The 15,008-nt window shown below is 42.1% G+C and overlaps 1 protein-coding gene across 2 annotated transcripts in view; it reads right to left on the bottom strand.

Moving 5' to 3' along the window:
- Positions 1 to 15,008, bottom strand: part of ARAP3 (ArfGAP with RhoGAP domain, ankyrin repeat and PH domain 3) — a 169,824-nt gene that overhangs the window by 27,350 nt on the left and 127,466 nt on the right. For both annotated transcript variants that reach the window (XM_075856211.1, XM_075856212.1), the window contains exons 15-22: positions 11,110 to 11,241; positions 8,422 to 8,575; positions 6,780 to 6,882; positions 6,496 to 6,694; positions 5,500 to 5,563; positions 5,094 to 5,257; positions 4,564 to 4,776; positions 560 to 665 (exon numbers count right to left, since the gene is read on the bottom strand). In XM_075856211.1, the coding sequence (XP_075712326.1) occupies positions 560 to 665; positions 4,564 to 4,776; positions 5,094 to 5,257; positions 5,500 to 5,563; positions 6,496 to 6,694; positions 6,780 to 6,882; positions 8,422 to 8,575; positions 11,110 to 11,241 (1,135 nt within the window). The remainder of the gene's footprint in view (positions 1 to 559; positions 666 to 4,563; positions 4,777 to 5,093; positions 5,258 to 5,499; positions 5,564 to 6,495; positions 6,695 to 6,779; positions 6,883 to 8,421; positions 8,576 to 11,109; positions 11,242 to 15,008) is intronic.

Here is a 15,008-nt window from a genome sequence, read left to right as displayed (position 1 = left end):
CGTTAATGTTTCGGTCAATGTTTACTTAATGACTGCAATCCTTGAGACCTGAATTTTCTAATGTTTAGTGTCTTTCAAAGGTATTCATATCCTTTCCTTATTATCCCATTTTACTGAATGTCAAATCCTATGCTGAAAAATATTTTTTATGTGCTATTTATAATTCAAAATTAGTGTTTTGCAAGTTTATATAGGTGACTTGTAAAATCAAAGAATTAGTCAAGGTTGTGAAAACTTTTTCTGAATACTGTCATTAATTATTCAAGTTAATACATATTATACTGAAATATACATTCCTGTACCTCATACCACTTACTAACTTTACTTTTATATTTTTACTTATCCCTCTCCTGAATATGCCGGATCTTTACATCTTTCTTCATACACAACGACCATGTAAATGCATGGTGATAATATATTCCAGGTCATATATGCCATTCCTCTTATTGCTGTGTTGATCACATTTGCCCAGTTATGTGTTTAGCCAAACTACTAGATAGGTCGCTGTATGTGCAATGCCAGACGCAGAGAGCAATAGCTGATTTGTAAAGTTCATTACCGATAGAGGTGACCGATCAGTGAAGCCAGTGTAGCCCTGTTGACTTTTGGAAGATGGTTTATTAACTCCACGTACTTCTCCAGTCTCTTTGCCCTTTCAGAGTGTTCTGAAAAACAATGTTTTGTTATATAGCGGCAAAATATTTACATACTCAAGATAGAACTATAAACTGTGAAACTTCTCCAAAGATCACCTCTTTGAGAAGACCACTCCCTTATCCAGACAGGATATTTTTATAGACATATATGCATGTCTGACAAAGACTTAGATGTTCCATGTGATGGAGAAGCGAAAAGAGTATTGCGATCACTGTGTTGGTCAGGGAAGGCAGGCAGTGTCTGTGGGCCCAGCAGCAGAGCACCCATAGGTCACCCTTCTGCCCCACAAAGAAGATAGGGCACTGGACCCTCAACTGGCAGTGGACTACTTTCTGCTCCTCTTCCTGTCACTCAGTTGGCCAATTGTGTCTCATATTAAAGGGGTTATACCAAGATCAACATTTATCACCTATCCACAGGACAGGTTTATCACCTGTTTGATCACTGGAGGGCCACCGATTGGAACCCCACTATCACTAGTGAGAACTTTGAATGAAGCGGTGGTCGAGCATGTGCAGAGCCATTTAATTCAAAGTCCGTGCCACTGACGGAGACAACCAAGTACAGCACTCAGCTTTTTCCGTCTGCCCCATAGACATTGAATGAAGAAGTAGGGTGCATTCTCGAGCACTGCTCCATCCAAGCTCCTCCTCACTGTGGGGGGGGGGGTGCAGTGAAGAGGAATGGGGGGCTCGGAAACCCCATTCTATGGACCATGGGGGGGGGAATCCCAGACATTTATCACCTATCCTGTGTGTAGGTGATAAATGTTGATCTTGGGACAGCCTCTCTAAAGGGCTTGTCCAGTTTAGAAAACCAATTTTCATATACCTTACTCAGGAATTCTGAGTTAATTGAGGGGGGGTCCTCTGTTCAGAATCCTCATCTAAAGACCAGAGAAGAGGGCAGTTACAAAGTGTCTCTCTCTCTCTAGAGGTCTTGTCCTGTCGTGTATCATATAGACAGCCCACTGATTTGAATAAGCACTGAGTAATACGTAATTTCACCAGTGGTGGCACTGCAGGGAAATGGAACTCTTGCTGCAAGGTTTTCCCCACATATTGCAGCTAATCCATGGGATCCAAGCAAAGGGATACTGTGTGATCAGCTCATTTTCAGGGCACTCTTCTAACAAGTAGGGATTGCCAGAAGCGGTGAACCCCTTTAAATGACTTTATTATTACCATTCAGGGAATCTAGTCCTGGAGTGGTACTAGAGGAGAGACCTCCTCCCAGTAGTGGATTAACCATTAAAATGATATCATTATTTTATGACATAAATGGTTGTGCCCTTAGATTGCAGCATTGCTTTCTAATGATAATGCAATATTTTTACATGGTGAATTTCTTTACTTTCTACATTGTTGCTCCCTCAATAACATGTACTGCAGAATACTCTCTGGTAGCAGAGACCTGTAAGGGCATGACCACACGTGGCGGATTTCCTCCGCAACTGTCCGCATCAATGCCGCACAGAATCTGCGTTGCAGATTCTGCTGCGGATCTGCACAAAATGTGCAGAAAATTGATGCGGACTAGCTGCTGCGGACTGCGGGAAAAGTGCTTCCCTTCTCCCTATCAGTGCAGGATAGAGAGAAGGGACAGCACTTTCCCTAGTGAAAGTAAACGATTTTCATACTTACCGGCCGTTGTCTTGGTGACGCGTCCCTCTTTCGGCATCCAGCCCGACCTCCCTGGATGACGCGGCAGTCCATGTGACCGCTGCAGCCTGTGCTTGGCCTGTGATTGGCTGCAGCCGTCACTTACACTGAAACGTCATCCTGGGAGGCCGGACTGGAGACAGACGCAGGGAGTTCTCGGTAAGTATGAACTTATATGTTTTTTTACAGATACATGTATATTGGGATCGGTAGTCACTGTCCCGGGTGCAGAAACAGTTACTGCCGATCGCTTAACTCTTTCAGCACCCTGGACAGTGACTATTTACAGACGTCTCCTAGCAACGCTCCCGTCATTACGGGAGCCCCATTGACTTCCTCAGTCTGGCTGTAGACCTAGAAATACATAGGTCCAGCCAGAATGAAGAAATGTCATGGTAGTAAAACCAATACGCTCCGCAGCACACATAATATCTGCGGACTTCATTGCGGAATTTTGACTCTCCATTGAAGTCAATGGAGAAATTCCGCCATGAGTCCGCCACTGCTCCGCAACAGACAGAGCATGCTGCGGACACCAAATTCCGCTCCGCAGCCTATGCTCCGCAGCGGAATTGTACGCATCGTCTAAACGAACACTGCTAAATTAAAGTGAAAGTCAATGGAGAAACGGCTCCGCTGCGGATTAACGCTGCGGAGTGTCCGCAGCGGAATTTAAGTGAAATTCCGCCACGTGTGAACCCGCCCTAACACTGTTCATCCGGAGCTTCCAGGTTCATGAATTGAATACCAGAACTATAATAAGAGCTGAGATTTACACAAGAAGAGCAGTGAGAAAAAGGAGGATGAGGGGGATTGTAACTCTGCGTGACAATGTGTGCACTTTTTGTTATGGTGTATGATTGTGTATGATTGTGACACTTTGTGATGTGAACACAAGCTTTATGTTTCTATTACAGCCCAAAAAACTGAAATGTCCCTTTGGCCTTTTAAAATTCAGAGAGGCACATAAGTAACCACGCTAGAAACAAAATAAATGAACAAACATAAAATTAATTTAATACAAGAGGAATGAGTAAGCAGGTGGATAAGTCAAGTATTTCGTTTTTCTAATTTCATGGCTTACTGAGCAGTACTTTAGTTTTATAGTCAATTGCAAACATATTACCGAGGAGGATAAATCGATCAATCCTGTAACAAGACTCTGGACATTATGTAGAGAAAACTGGTGATCTGAAGAGTTCTCTGCAGTAAATCAGGCCGTGTGACCTTACAGAGTGACTATCTGACTCCGCGGACACAACTCACGAGTATAATAGTCTGCAGAAGTGCTTGCAGAGGAGAAAATGGAGGTTAAAAACGGAAACCATGCGGACGCAACACGATGGTCCGTTTTTTTGCAGATGCAAACTGGACACCCCCGTGTGAATAAGGTCTCACAGTATTATTGTATGAGAGCTGGCCAATGTGTGATTTTTTTTTCCTTGCCAATGTGTGATTTTTTTTTCCTTGCCAATGTGTGATTTAGTCTCAAATGTTGATGTTTTATGTGTAATAGGTGACACTGCTAGAATGAGAACCACTATATATGACAGGCCCTTGAAAAATCTGACAGACATTTTTACTAGCTTACTTATCAGTATACTCCTCTGTCCACATGACAATACTTCCTGCCTAAGCTCTGGCCCTTTTCAGCTTTGTCATGGTAATTGTGTGGAACCAAATTATCATCCACACTTGGCTTGGCCGAGCGTGCATGTTTAGTTTAATGAGGAGACGGGCATGTGCTTATCTATTGGGCATGCTGGAAGGAGTAATGGTGTTTTTAAAGAGGACCTGTCACTAGGTCATATAAATTAAACTGATTAACCTGAATAGCGCTATCTCTCCTCTGATTCAGCGCTATTTTTTTTCCTAGACCCCCCCTCTCGTTCCAAAGGTGTGTTGCCTCCCTATATGCTAATTTGCTGTAGTTAGCCAGCAGAGCATGAACTATCCTCAAGCTGCCATGCACTATCCTCAAGCTGCCATGCACTGATTGGTCAGCATCAGACTCAGGGAAGCAAGCTCCACCCCGTTGGCTAACTACTGCAAATTAGCATATAGAGAGCCAACACAACAGTGGACAATATCTCTGGAACGGTGGGGTCCAGGAAAAAAAAGAAAAAACAGCTCTAGAATCAGAGAGACAGCGCTGATGATAAAAGTAATATAAACAGTTGAAAAGCTGAAAAATGAAATCTAATTTCTCAGCTGAATGTCCGTACATCACAGTGCTGTACATTACCTGCTGCCTCCCTCCATTGTGGGTGAAGTTCTGTCGTAAAAATTGGATCATCCAACTCTCTGAAGAACCTCTTCAATACATCTGTGACATCTTCAATAAAGTTATCACTGATTCGCAATTTAACATTTCGGGCATCTTTGCGGAACTCATCCATGAGCAGCTTTATTCGAGACTTGGCGCCATTTTTACGATAAATTCCCTCATGACGGAGGCCTGGAGAGAGATTTGTTTCAAATCACTCAATAATACAACCTGCCATACATTTATATGGGAGAAGAGGTGGCTATAGTTTGTTTTTACTATGCGGTCCTAACTTCTGTATTGTACAGACTGAATACACCAAAGCCGTGTGTGATGAATCTAGATTACTGCATTAATGGGGTAGATATGATTAATACAGCATTAATAAGATATATAGATATTCATAAACAGTTGTGTCATCTGAAGAAGTAACATGAAATAGACATAAGTTATTCTGGATTTCTTTGACTTCACCTAAAATTTCATACACCACATATAAAAAAACTCACCGTACTGAGTAAGGAACGCAATGCAGCTGTCTACAATGATGGGAATATCATTTCTACTGAGTTGCTGATCTCGTAAAAAGTTCCCTCCACTGCATGCGGCTGCTTGGATATCGAAGCTCCAAGATGAGAAGTCAGCACGTGTAATTCCTTGCAAATACAGCGTCCTTAGGAGCGGAAGAAAAATCCGTTTATAGGAGACAACACTCTCATTCTATAGTAACTGTAACCCTGATAATATATAGTTATGAAGATATATTATTGTACATTAAGTATGGCTACAGTATGTGATGTTCACAAATTAGAAGTAGAACGGTAACCTTTAGCTGCAGTTCCAAACATTGGCCACCAGATGGCACATATTTCCTATGTATCATCAAGAAGTCGAAAAACTAAAAATGGTACTCACCTTCCTTTCTCTACAAGAATTAAGATGTCTTTCTTTTCTGAGTTTTCTGTGATTGGTGCCACAGCTTTAATAAGAAATAAATTAAAAATACGTAATATGTCCAAAAAAAAATCGCAGTCATCTTCACCACACTATACAATCAGTTTCTCCAAAAAAGAATCAGTTTCTGTATGAGTAGATTTATGTAGCTTTTCAACACAAAAATAAAGGATTGACTGTTGACTGTACTCATTAAATATAATGAAGATAAGTGAAATGAACCAGCTTGGAGATTCTTTGGATGTACAGATGTGTGTCCCCTTTACCTTGTCTCTAAATCCAACATAACCCGAGATATATGGCGCGAGTTGTGAATCAAATATGTAAAACGTATACCTCCGATGGATGCCTTAGATGGAGGCCATCCGTCATTCATAGACGTCACAGCCATCCAGTAAAAATACCTTATACGTTAAACATATAAGTTTTTTTAACATGGGAGTCTATGGCATCTTTTAGAAGCATCCAACCGTTTCCCATAGACTCCCATGAAAAAAAAAGTGGATACGTTTAACAAATGCATTTTATATGGCTGTGTCGGATGCCATTTGTTGCCTAGCCATCACCCATGGACTTAAATGTTAAACAACTTATACATTTAATGTATACTTTTTTCACTGGATGGCACGTGATTGTATTAAATAGGCATCATGACAAATTCTATAACTTAATGCAATTCAAGCAAAGTAAGGCGGGCACATCTGTATCAGCAAGGACATCCAACATATCCATAGCTCTTAGTGAGTGGCCAGCAGGCCTCCTGTACTGGATTCAGCTCTTGAATTGAACTAAAAGAAGAGGATCTTATGTGGGGGACCCAAATCTATTAGCTAAACACGCACTAGTAGCTTGTGTCATTTGTGTTTTGCAGATCAAAATAGGTGCGCAAAGTATCCCCACTAGGTGGCGCTTTAGTGCACGTCTGACCAATCTGCATCTGTTACTGATAATACTCACTAAGCTCCTGCAGGCGACGTAGGTTCACACTGTCCTCTGCTGCTCCTTGTTCCTCGGGGCAGATGAAAAGGTGACATTTCTGCAACAGGAAAAAGCCTTCCATCCACTGGTCTGGATTTAGCATGGCCTTGTAACGCATTCTCCCCACGCGCTGGAACTCGTACCCCAACAAGCAGTGACAGCTGATCGGGGTGAACCACTGAATAGACAGGAGAACATTCTCTGTCAAGTGCTCACAAGTCATCCACGGACTAATAGCAGTAATATTGAAATCATCCGCTCACCTTCCCTATTGCATTGATCCAGGTCTGGAGGGTTTCAGCAGCATCTGTTCCAAATTGGTGAACTTTTTCTGACGTTAGGAAAATGTCAAAAGTGAAAATGAACCTAAAATACAAAACAAGTGTATATAAGAGGTATTGTATGATAACATCGTGGGGCGTAACTATGAGGGGTGAAGAGGATGCGGTGGCCCCTGGGCCTTGTCCCCTGACCCCTATGAGGATATCAATACTATGAATATTGTGCGATAGTTAGGGGCCCTGTTATGGATTTTGCATTGGCGCCCAAGATCTTCAAGTTACGCCCCTGGTAACATCTAATGGATCAGGGGATATTTTTACTCTACTACAGCTTGCTATGATAATGATTTCATTAAAATGTCCAAAATGATTATTTTATTTGACTTATGGATTGGATTTACTGTAAAATTACTTTAAACCAGCATCGATGGAAGTTGATAGGTCCTGCTGGATTATAAAATATTCTGAATTAGTGGGGCAGTCATCATACAGAAGTTCTCATTTATGGGATCCAAGTGCTGGGATCCCCAACGATAGCTAAAATAAAGGGGCTGCAGAGAACTCTATTGAGCACTGTGCCCCTTTATCTTCCAATCAGCTTCATGTAGGATGCTGCAGGTGAAGACGAGAAATAGTCCACGGACCGTCTTCACCTCTCCTGAATAAAGCTCAAATAAGCCGATAGTCAAGCCCCTTCATTCTATCGGTCGGTGGGGGTCACAGTTCTCTGATGTTTCTGCAATTCACTTATAATGAGAAGACGGAGGCAGGATTTCCCTTGATTCTTCTCATCTTTAATATTACTGTAGCCCAACTTCTACTGCACAAATGGGGGGTCACGCATCTCCCGTTCTCCCAAAATCGTAGGACCCCATCCATTAGACTATTCCCTGTATGCGATAAGTGTCTGCTGACAAAATCCTGAGGCCAGGATTACACACACAGTTTTGGTGCAGTTTTTGGGTCAGACTTTTGCGCTAAAGCCAAAAGTGGACCCAAAAGCATGAAAAGGTATAAAGAAAAGACTTATGCATCTCCTTTCTTTTGTATCCACTCCTGTGTTTAGTAAAAAAAAAACTAAGACAAAAACTGTATCAAAACTGTGTGTGTGATCCTGGCCTTAATATATAAATATACTTAGGATGCGTTAACATCTGCGTCGGGACTCCGTTCATGGGTTCCGTCAGACCTCTCTATCAGGAGAACCCATGAACGGAAATCAAACAGTAAGCATAGATTTCCGTTTGCATCACCATTGATTTCAATGGTGACGGATCCGTTGCAAACGGTTTCCATTTGTCCCCGTTGTGTAAGGGTTTTGCTGTTTTGACGGAATCAGTAGCGCAGTCGACTACGGTATTGATTCCATTAAAATGACGGAACCCTTACACAATGGGGACAAACGGAAACCATTTGCACCGGATCCGTCACCATTGAAATCAATCGTGATGCAAACGGAAACCTATGGTTTCCGTTTGATTTCCGTTCACGGGTTCCCCTGATGGAAAGGTTTGACGGAACCCATGAACGGAGTCCTGACACAGATGTGAATGCAGCCTACAGTGAACCAATATTTTAACATCCCCATTTCACATGTGTATGTATGACCTGTCTAGATTCATACCTTTCCACAGGTGCTGGGCTGTGTAATGTGTCAACCTTATTCACTCCCAGACAGACAACTTCAGATGTATCAATCCTTCCGATTTGTTCTGAGCTCTTGTCATTTTCATAAAAGGTGAGTGATCGTTCCAGGACACACCACTGCTTGTGAAATTCTAAATGCAGAATAAAATACACATTCTTAATACACTTTTGCATTTGACTGACTGAAATCTTTGATGTTTTTATTGAGCACTACCTCTTAATAAAATGGAAAATGAAGCGGACCTTGACGACTGCCCTACGCTGTGTTAATCTGTTATGCTTTGTTCTTAGGTTACAGATCCTCCTGGTCCCACCTTCCCACAGACTATATAGGACATATACATCTATATTGTCATGCAGCTACATCCCCCTGCTCCCTCATTCCTTCATCCCGGCATGTATACATATCTATAGTTCTAGCCGTTCAATAGACTGTTCAGGATGAACAGCGCCATAGGTCTCTATATTTCTAAATTGATCATTTTCCCATCTGCCGGCTTTCTATATTCTATTATTTCTTCTATATGTAGTAATAAAATCTAATGACAAAAAAATATATAATATTTTTGAATGCCAAAGTAGGTAATATGTCCCACCATACAGTTCAGCACCTACTGAAGGTGAGGTGGTGGTGGTGGTAGGTTAACGGGTAGGGGCCCTTGATGGCAGAACATAGGGAGGCCTCATGTGTCTTGGGATATGTCGCTTTAAGGGTTTTCCCACAATTAACACTCATGGCCAACTTTCAGGGGGTCTTAATGGTTGGATCCCAACAAATTAGACATTTATTAAGTTGATGTGTCATCAATTTTAGGCCTCAGTTACACGAACGTGATATACGTCCGTGCGACGCGAGTGCTTTTCACGCGGGTCGCACGGACCTATACAAGTCTATGAGGGCATGCAGACAGTCCGTGAGTTTTGCTCAGCGTGAGTGCGCTGAAAAAAACTCACGACATGTTCTAAATTTCTGCGTTTTTCGCCCATCACGCACCCATTGAAGTCAATGGGTGCGTGAAAACCACGAAGGTCGCACGGAAGCACTTCCGTGCGAACTGCGTGATTCGCACAAGAGCTGTCAAACTTTGAATGCAAACAGAAAAGCACCACATGCTTTTCTGTTTACAAACATCCAAACGGAGTGTCATTAGAGATGAGCGAACCGGACTTCACCGGGTTCGGCCGAACTCGTTTTGACCGAACCCGGCAAAAAATTTTGCGGTACGCGACGTCAGGAGACAGTCACTGTCCAGGGTGCTGAAAGAGTTAAACTGGTTCAGCACCCTGGACAGTGACTTCCGATCACAATATACATGAACGTGTAAAAAAAAAAAGAAGTTCTGACTTACCGATAACTCCCGGCTTCTTCCTCCAGTCTGACCTCCCGGGATGACAATTCAGTCCAAGTGACAGCTGCAGCCAATCACAGGCCAAGCACAGGCTGCAGCCAATGACAGGCCAAGCACAGGCTGCAGCCAATCACAGGCTGCAGCGGTCACATGGGCTGCTGCGTCATCCAGGGAGGTGGGGCCGGATGTCAAGAGAGGGACGCGTCACCAAGGCAACGGCCGGGAGACCGGACTGGAGGAAGCAGGAAGTTCTTGGTAAGTATGAACGTCTTTTTTTTATTCACAGGTTGGTGTATATTGTGATCGGCATTCACTGTCGAGGGTGCTGAAAGAGTTACTGCCAATCAGTTAACTCTTTCAGCACCCTGGACAGTGACTGACGTCGACTAGCCTCATCTCTATGATGGCGGCTGCGCGAAAATCACGCAGCCGCGCATCATACACTGATGACACACGGAGCTGTCAAGTGCCTTTTGCGCACGCAAAACGCTGCGTTTTTTTGCGTGCGCAAAACGCACACGCTCGTGTAAATGAGGCCTTAACCTGTGAGGAAACATCATTAGGGTAGGAACACACCGGGCGGATACACTGCGAATTTTCCATAATGGATTTCATTTCGGAAAATCCATAGCGTTGTACAGTACAGCAGAGTGAATGAGATTTGAACAAATATCGACCACACACAGCGGAAAAAAGCCGCAGCATGTTGATTTAACCTGCTCTGCTGTTGCGGGTTTACCCCATTGAATTTAATGGGTAGGTAAAACCCGCAACAAAGAGACATGTGTTGGGAATTTTGCTGCGGAAATTCTGCGATTTCGCCGCAAAATTTGCAAGCATTTTTTTATGTAAAATTAATAAAAAAGCTTATAATTACCCCCGGCCATAGTCATGGCGCCGTGTCTCTCTGTTCTGAGCGCAGACCGACCCCCTTCGATGACGTTTCAGCTCATGTGACTGCATAAGCCAATCAAAGGCTGCAGCAGTCACATGCACTACAGCGTTATCCCAGGAGGCCAGACTGCGCTCATAACAGAGGGAAGCGTCGCCATGACAACGCGTGGCTGGCAAGTATAAACTTTTTCTTTTCCTGTAATTTTTCCACAGCGAACATAGTGCCCGAAAAACTGCACCAAAATTTGGTGCGGTCTTTCGGGCGGAATTCTCTGTAATTTCGAGGACGGATACGCTGTGTACTTTTACGCAGCGTATCCTCCCTGTGTGTTCGTATACTTAAAGTGATTTCTTCTTTCCTGTCTTGTAATCATTATTTTCTGTATATTAAACCTGTAAAGAAACCACACAATGCTGCTTACCATCCTTCATCTTCTTCAATGTGAATGTTTTGCTCGCGGCGGCTTTGTTCAAGTACCCAGAGTGCACCACAGGCTGCATGATCTCATCGTAGACTCTTGCCTGATTCATGTCATCTGATGGCATTCCTTCTACTATACAAGTAAAAAGTGCAAAGTATAAATGACAAGAAATGTAATGATGTGATAAACATTGTTTTTTCCTCCATGTGGAATAGCTGTAATAAATGGGATAATGTAATCCCTACAATAAATTATAAAAGTATAATAATAATAATAATAATAATAATAATAATAATAACGGTGTAGATTGTACAATTAACAAAACCCTGTGATAACAGGAAGGATACGACTTCATAGAATTCGATTAATAGAGATTTTCAGTGATTGACTTGTAGTCCCTGCTTTTTACTCTCAAAGGGGTTCTGCAGCAGGTTGAGTGTATACAGGGTATTAAATTTTCTTCAAAACCTGAATGACGGGATAACATTGGAGTTTCATGGTATTCACTCAATATATGTCTGGATTGATTGACTGATATAGACTGATAATTGTCTCAAAGGTGTTCTGCAGTAGCTAGGATATTTATTCAAAGAAATGCTACCTTAAACCAGCTGCTGCAGAACATCTTGAAAAGAGGAAGTGGACGCTCCATGTCAATCAATGCAAACATCTTTTCAAGGATTTACATGAAACTTAAAACAGCTTTAATAAGCAATTCACTTTACAGCTGCTACATGACGCTCCCCCTGACATAACTGAGGTAGGGCACTATACAGAGACACATTTTATTTGGTTTCTAGGCAAATATCACAAGGGGAAAAAGGGTAAGAAGACATTAGATGCATATTTGAATAAAGGTGCATAGATTAACCCACTCCACTGACAATTCATGCCATGTCCCAGTGCCAGTTTTATCATTTCTGACTGACTATACAGGTATTGTTTCAATGCCACTCAACAGAACTTCTCTATTGACAAGTACTCTAAATAAATCAACTGTAATGTTATCTATGTGGTGCCAGGGAGAAGCCAAATAGCTGGAGATGGGGGGGGGGGGGGGGGAGGGGGGGAAGGTCAGGTACTCTTTAAGAAAAAAAAGTTCTGAAACTAGCTTTGTAATGACGGGGGTGGGGAGACAGACAAGTGAGCACTAATCTACCCGCCACTCAGTCCCTGCCTACTTGCAACGACCCACCCTAGGCGACGGGGTACAACTGGGCGACGGTCCCTACGCTCAATAAGTGCACGACAGACAAACAGACAAGGGTACACAGAGCTAGGGGGAGAAAGGGGCAGTTGCCCATGGCAACACCGTGAGCAACAAGAGAAGTGAACAAGCCGAGTCAAACCAGGAGACTACGAGGTGCCAAACGCAGAGCAGGAGAGTAGTGAACAAGCCGAGTCAAACCAGGAGTGTACGAGGTACCAAACGCAGAGCAGGAGAGTAGTCAGCAAGCCGGGGTCAATATGAAGCAAGGACAATAGTACAAGAAGCTGCAGCAGGGCCAGGAAACCAAACGAGGAACAGGAAAGGCAGGTATAAATAGACAGAGGGCAGGAGCTAACTCTGTCTGGCCAGGCTGTGATGGGTTCTCCCACTCCTAAGCCTGCCACCCTGAGTGGTGGAAGATGGAGTCAGTCTCACAGACATAGAAGCAGGTGCAGACTGATTATCTATGGGCGTTAACCCCGAAGCTGTGCCTGGCAGATCCTTTACAAGCTTCTCTTCAAGTTATGGGTTAAAAGTAAATATCCACCTTTTATTAATATGTCATTTTGAATCTAACATTTTGTGCTCATTCATATCTTATTATATATATAAATATCAAGTAAAGTTAAACGATTATCTCTTGGCTGCTTGTTGCCACCATTAGGGGGAGCTAAGGAGCTTACTGCATACTGTGTTATTATTGACCGCAATGTCAAAAAAGTATGAAGTAAGCTCCTAAGCTCCCTCTAGTTGGGGCTGCAGGAAGCCCAAATGTGATGTTTTAAATTTATGTCTATGCAGGGTATTTAGGCTTCATTCACACTAGCGTTAATATACGTTTACCTCTCTTCCGTCAGAGGAAGAGATGATCGATACATTAAACGGAAAGCAACAGTTCCGTTAGAATTACCATTGATTTCAATGGTAATTCTTTTGTTTCAGTTGCTTTCCAGTTGTTTCCGTTCACTAGGTTTCCATTTTTGTGAACGGAAGCAAAAGTTCTGCAGACTGCACTTTTGTTTCCATTCAAAAAAACGGAAACCTAGCGAACGGAGACAAACGGAAAGCAACTGAAACAAAGGAATTACCATTAAAATCAATGGTAATTCTAACGGAACCGTTGCTTTCCGTTTATTGTATCGATACTCGCTACCAGTGATGGAAGAGATATAAACTGATAATAATGGTAATGTGAACTTAGCCTTAGGGTCTGTAATCGAAACTGAGCTCCGACCGTTATAAAAAATTGACTTTATTTTAAAATATAGAAAGAATGATATGATACAATATCTGCAGATATAGTAAACCTAAACCACAGGAGCATTTTATATATACTATTTATGATATACATGTACTAATGTGCCCTCTTGTTGTTTTATACCTTTATGTATTTTTGTTCTACCCTAAAATGCTAAATAAAATGTTCTATTGCTATTGTATCCACAGTTCTTATGCTAATGTGGAATATGAGTCTTTTTTTTTAATGAATCAGATGTAAATGGTTTAATGAAGTCACATCTGTGGAGTATTCAAGTGGGTCACATGCCATGGGACAGCCCCCTGTTGGCAGCATGCGGACTACTACAATGAGCTCTTGTTTTTGGAGGAATTAAATAAAGGGGAATTTATACGCAGTATTAAATTTCCTTGTATGGACATGAAATGACTAGAACCTGGACTATTGAGGACAATAAACATTTTTTCATAAACGACACTTAAACAATGCATGTCCGCACATCTTGCTGTTGTGTAGAAATTATTAGATGCAGTATAAAATAGATGTCATGTTAATGCCTGGAAGGTATTTTCCACAGCATATACACTATTTTGTAAGTAATAAATTTGCTGCGATCAGAATAAGAGTAAGCGTATATGTATTCAGTTCAATTGCAATTTCAGTTTATAGGAACGGTGTCAAAACGGTCAAAAAAAATTACACTGGTGGGGGTCCTGCAGCTGAGAGCTTCAACAATTCCCCAACTGAAGGGGATGCGACAGTAATCCCATCATCATTAACCTTTTTTTTTTTGTCAAATAAAGCGTAATCACTTTTGCCTTAATTTCTCAACATTTTTTATATATCAGCTTGCTGTCAGTGAATGGGAACAATCTTGTATACATCCAGATCCTGAGAACCCATACAGACTTTCTCTTCACAGGGGAGGATTTGCTACAATTGTGTTCAGGCAATCCTGTGTTAGATAAATACATAAGCAGCCTGTAGTCTAGTCTGTTTAGCTCACAGAGCATAGGCTAGATTGAATACAATTATCACAAATGTTTCCATCCACTGACAGTAAGTAGAGATCTTGAAAATGGTGAAGAACTGAAAAACAAAATATACTAGAAAGTTGCAGAACTTTTCACTTTCCAATGACTTAGCTTTATAAACATAAAGCTGTAAATGCCCTTTATGGAGTTTTTCACACAAGTAGTATTTGCTGTAGATTTTTGGGGTATATTCGTCTGCAGTGGATAATATATATATGCAGATTTCAGGGCATGCCACCTGTTATGCTGATTCTATTGTAAATCCGATCATTAACATGAGAAATGTCTGCATCATATTTTTTTTACATTTTGCACAGTTCATGATAAATGTTCCTAAAACGAAGACTGGACCAGGCGTACATACAGTGCTGGCACCAGGTGTATGTGGGCGACACAGTGCGCCCCGTCTACTCCAAAC

The sequence above is a fragment of the Rhinoderma darwinii genome, chromosome 3, assembly GCF_050947455.1.
Source record: "Rhinoderma darwinii isolate aRhiDar2 chromosome 3, aRhiDar2.hap1, whole genome shotgun sequence".
Taxonomy (NCBI): domain Eukaryota; kingdom Metazoa; phylum Chordata; class Amphibia; order Anura; family Rhinodermatidae; genus Rhinoderma; species Rhinoderma darwinii.
This window is presented reverse-complemented; position numbering and strand designations above follow the sequence as displayed.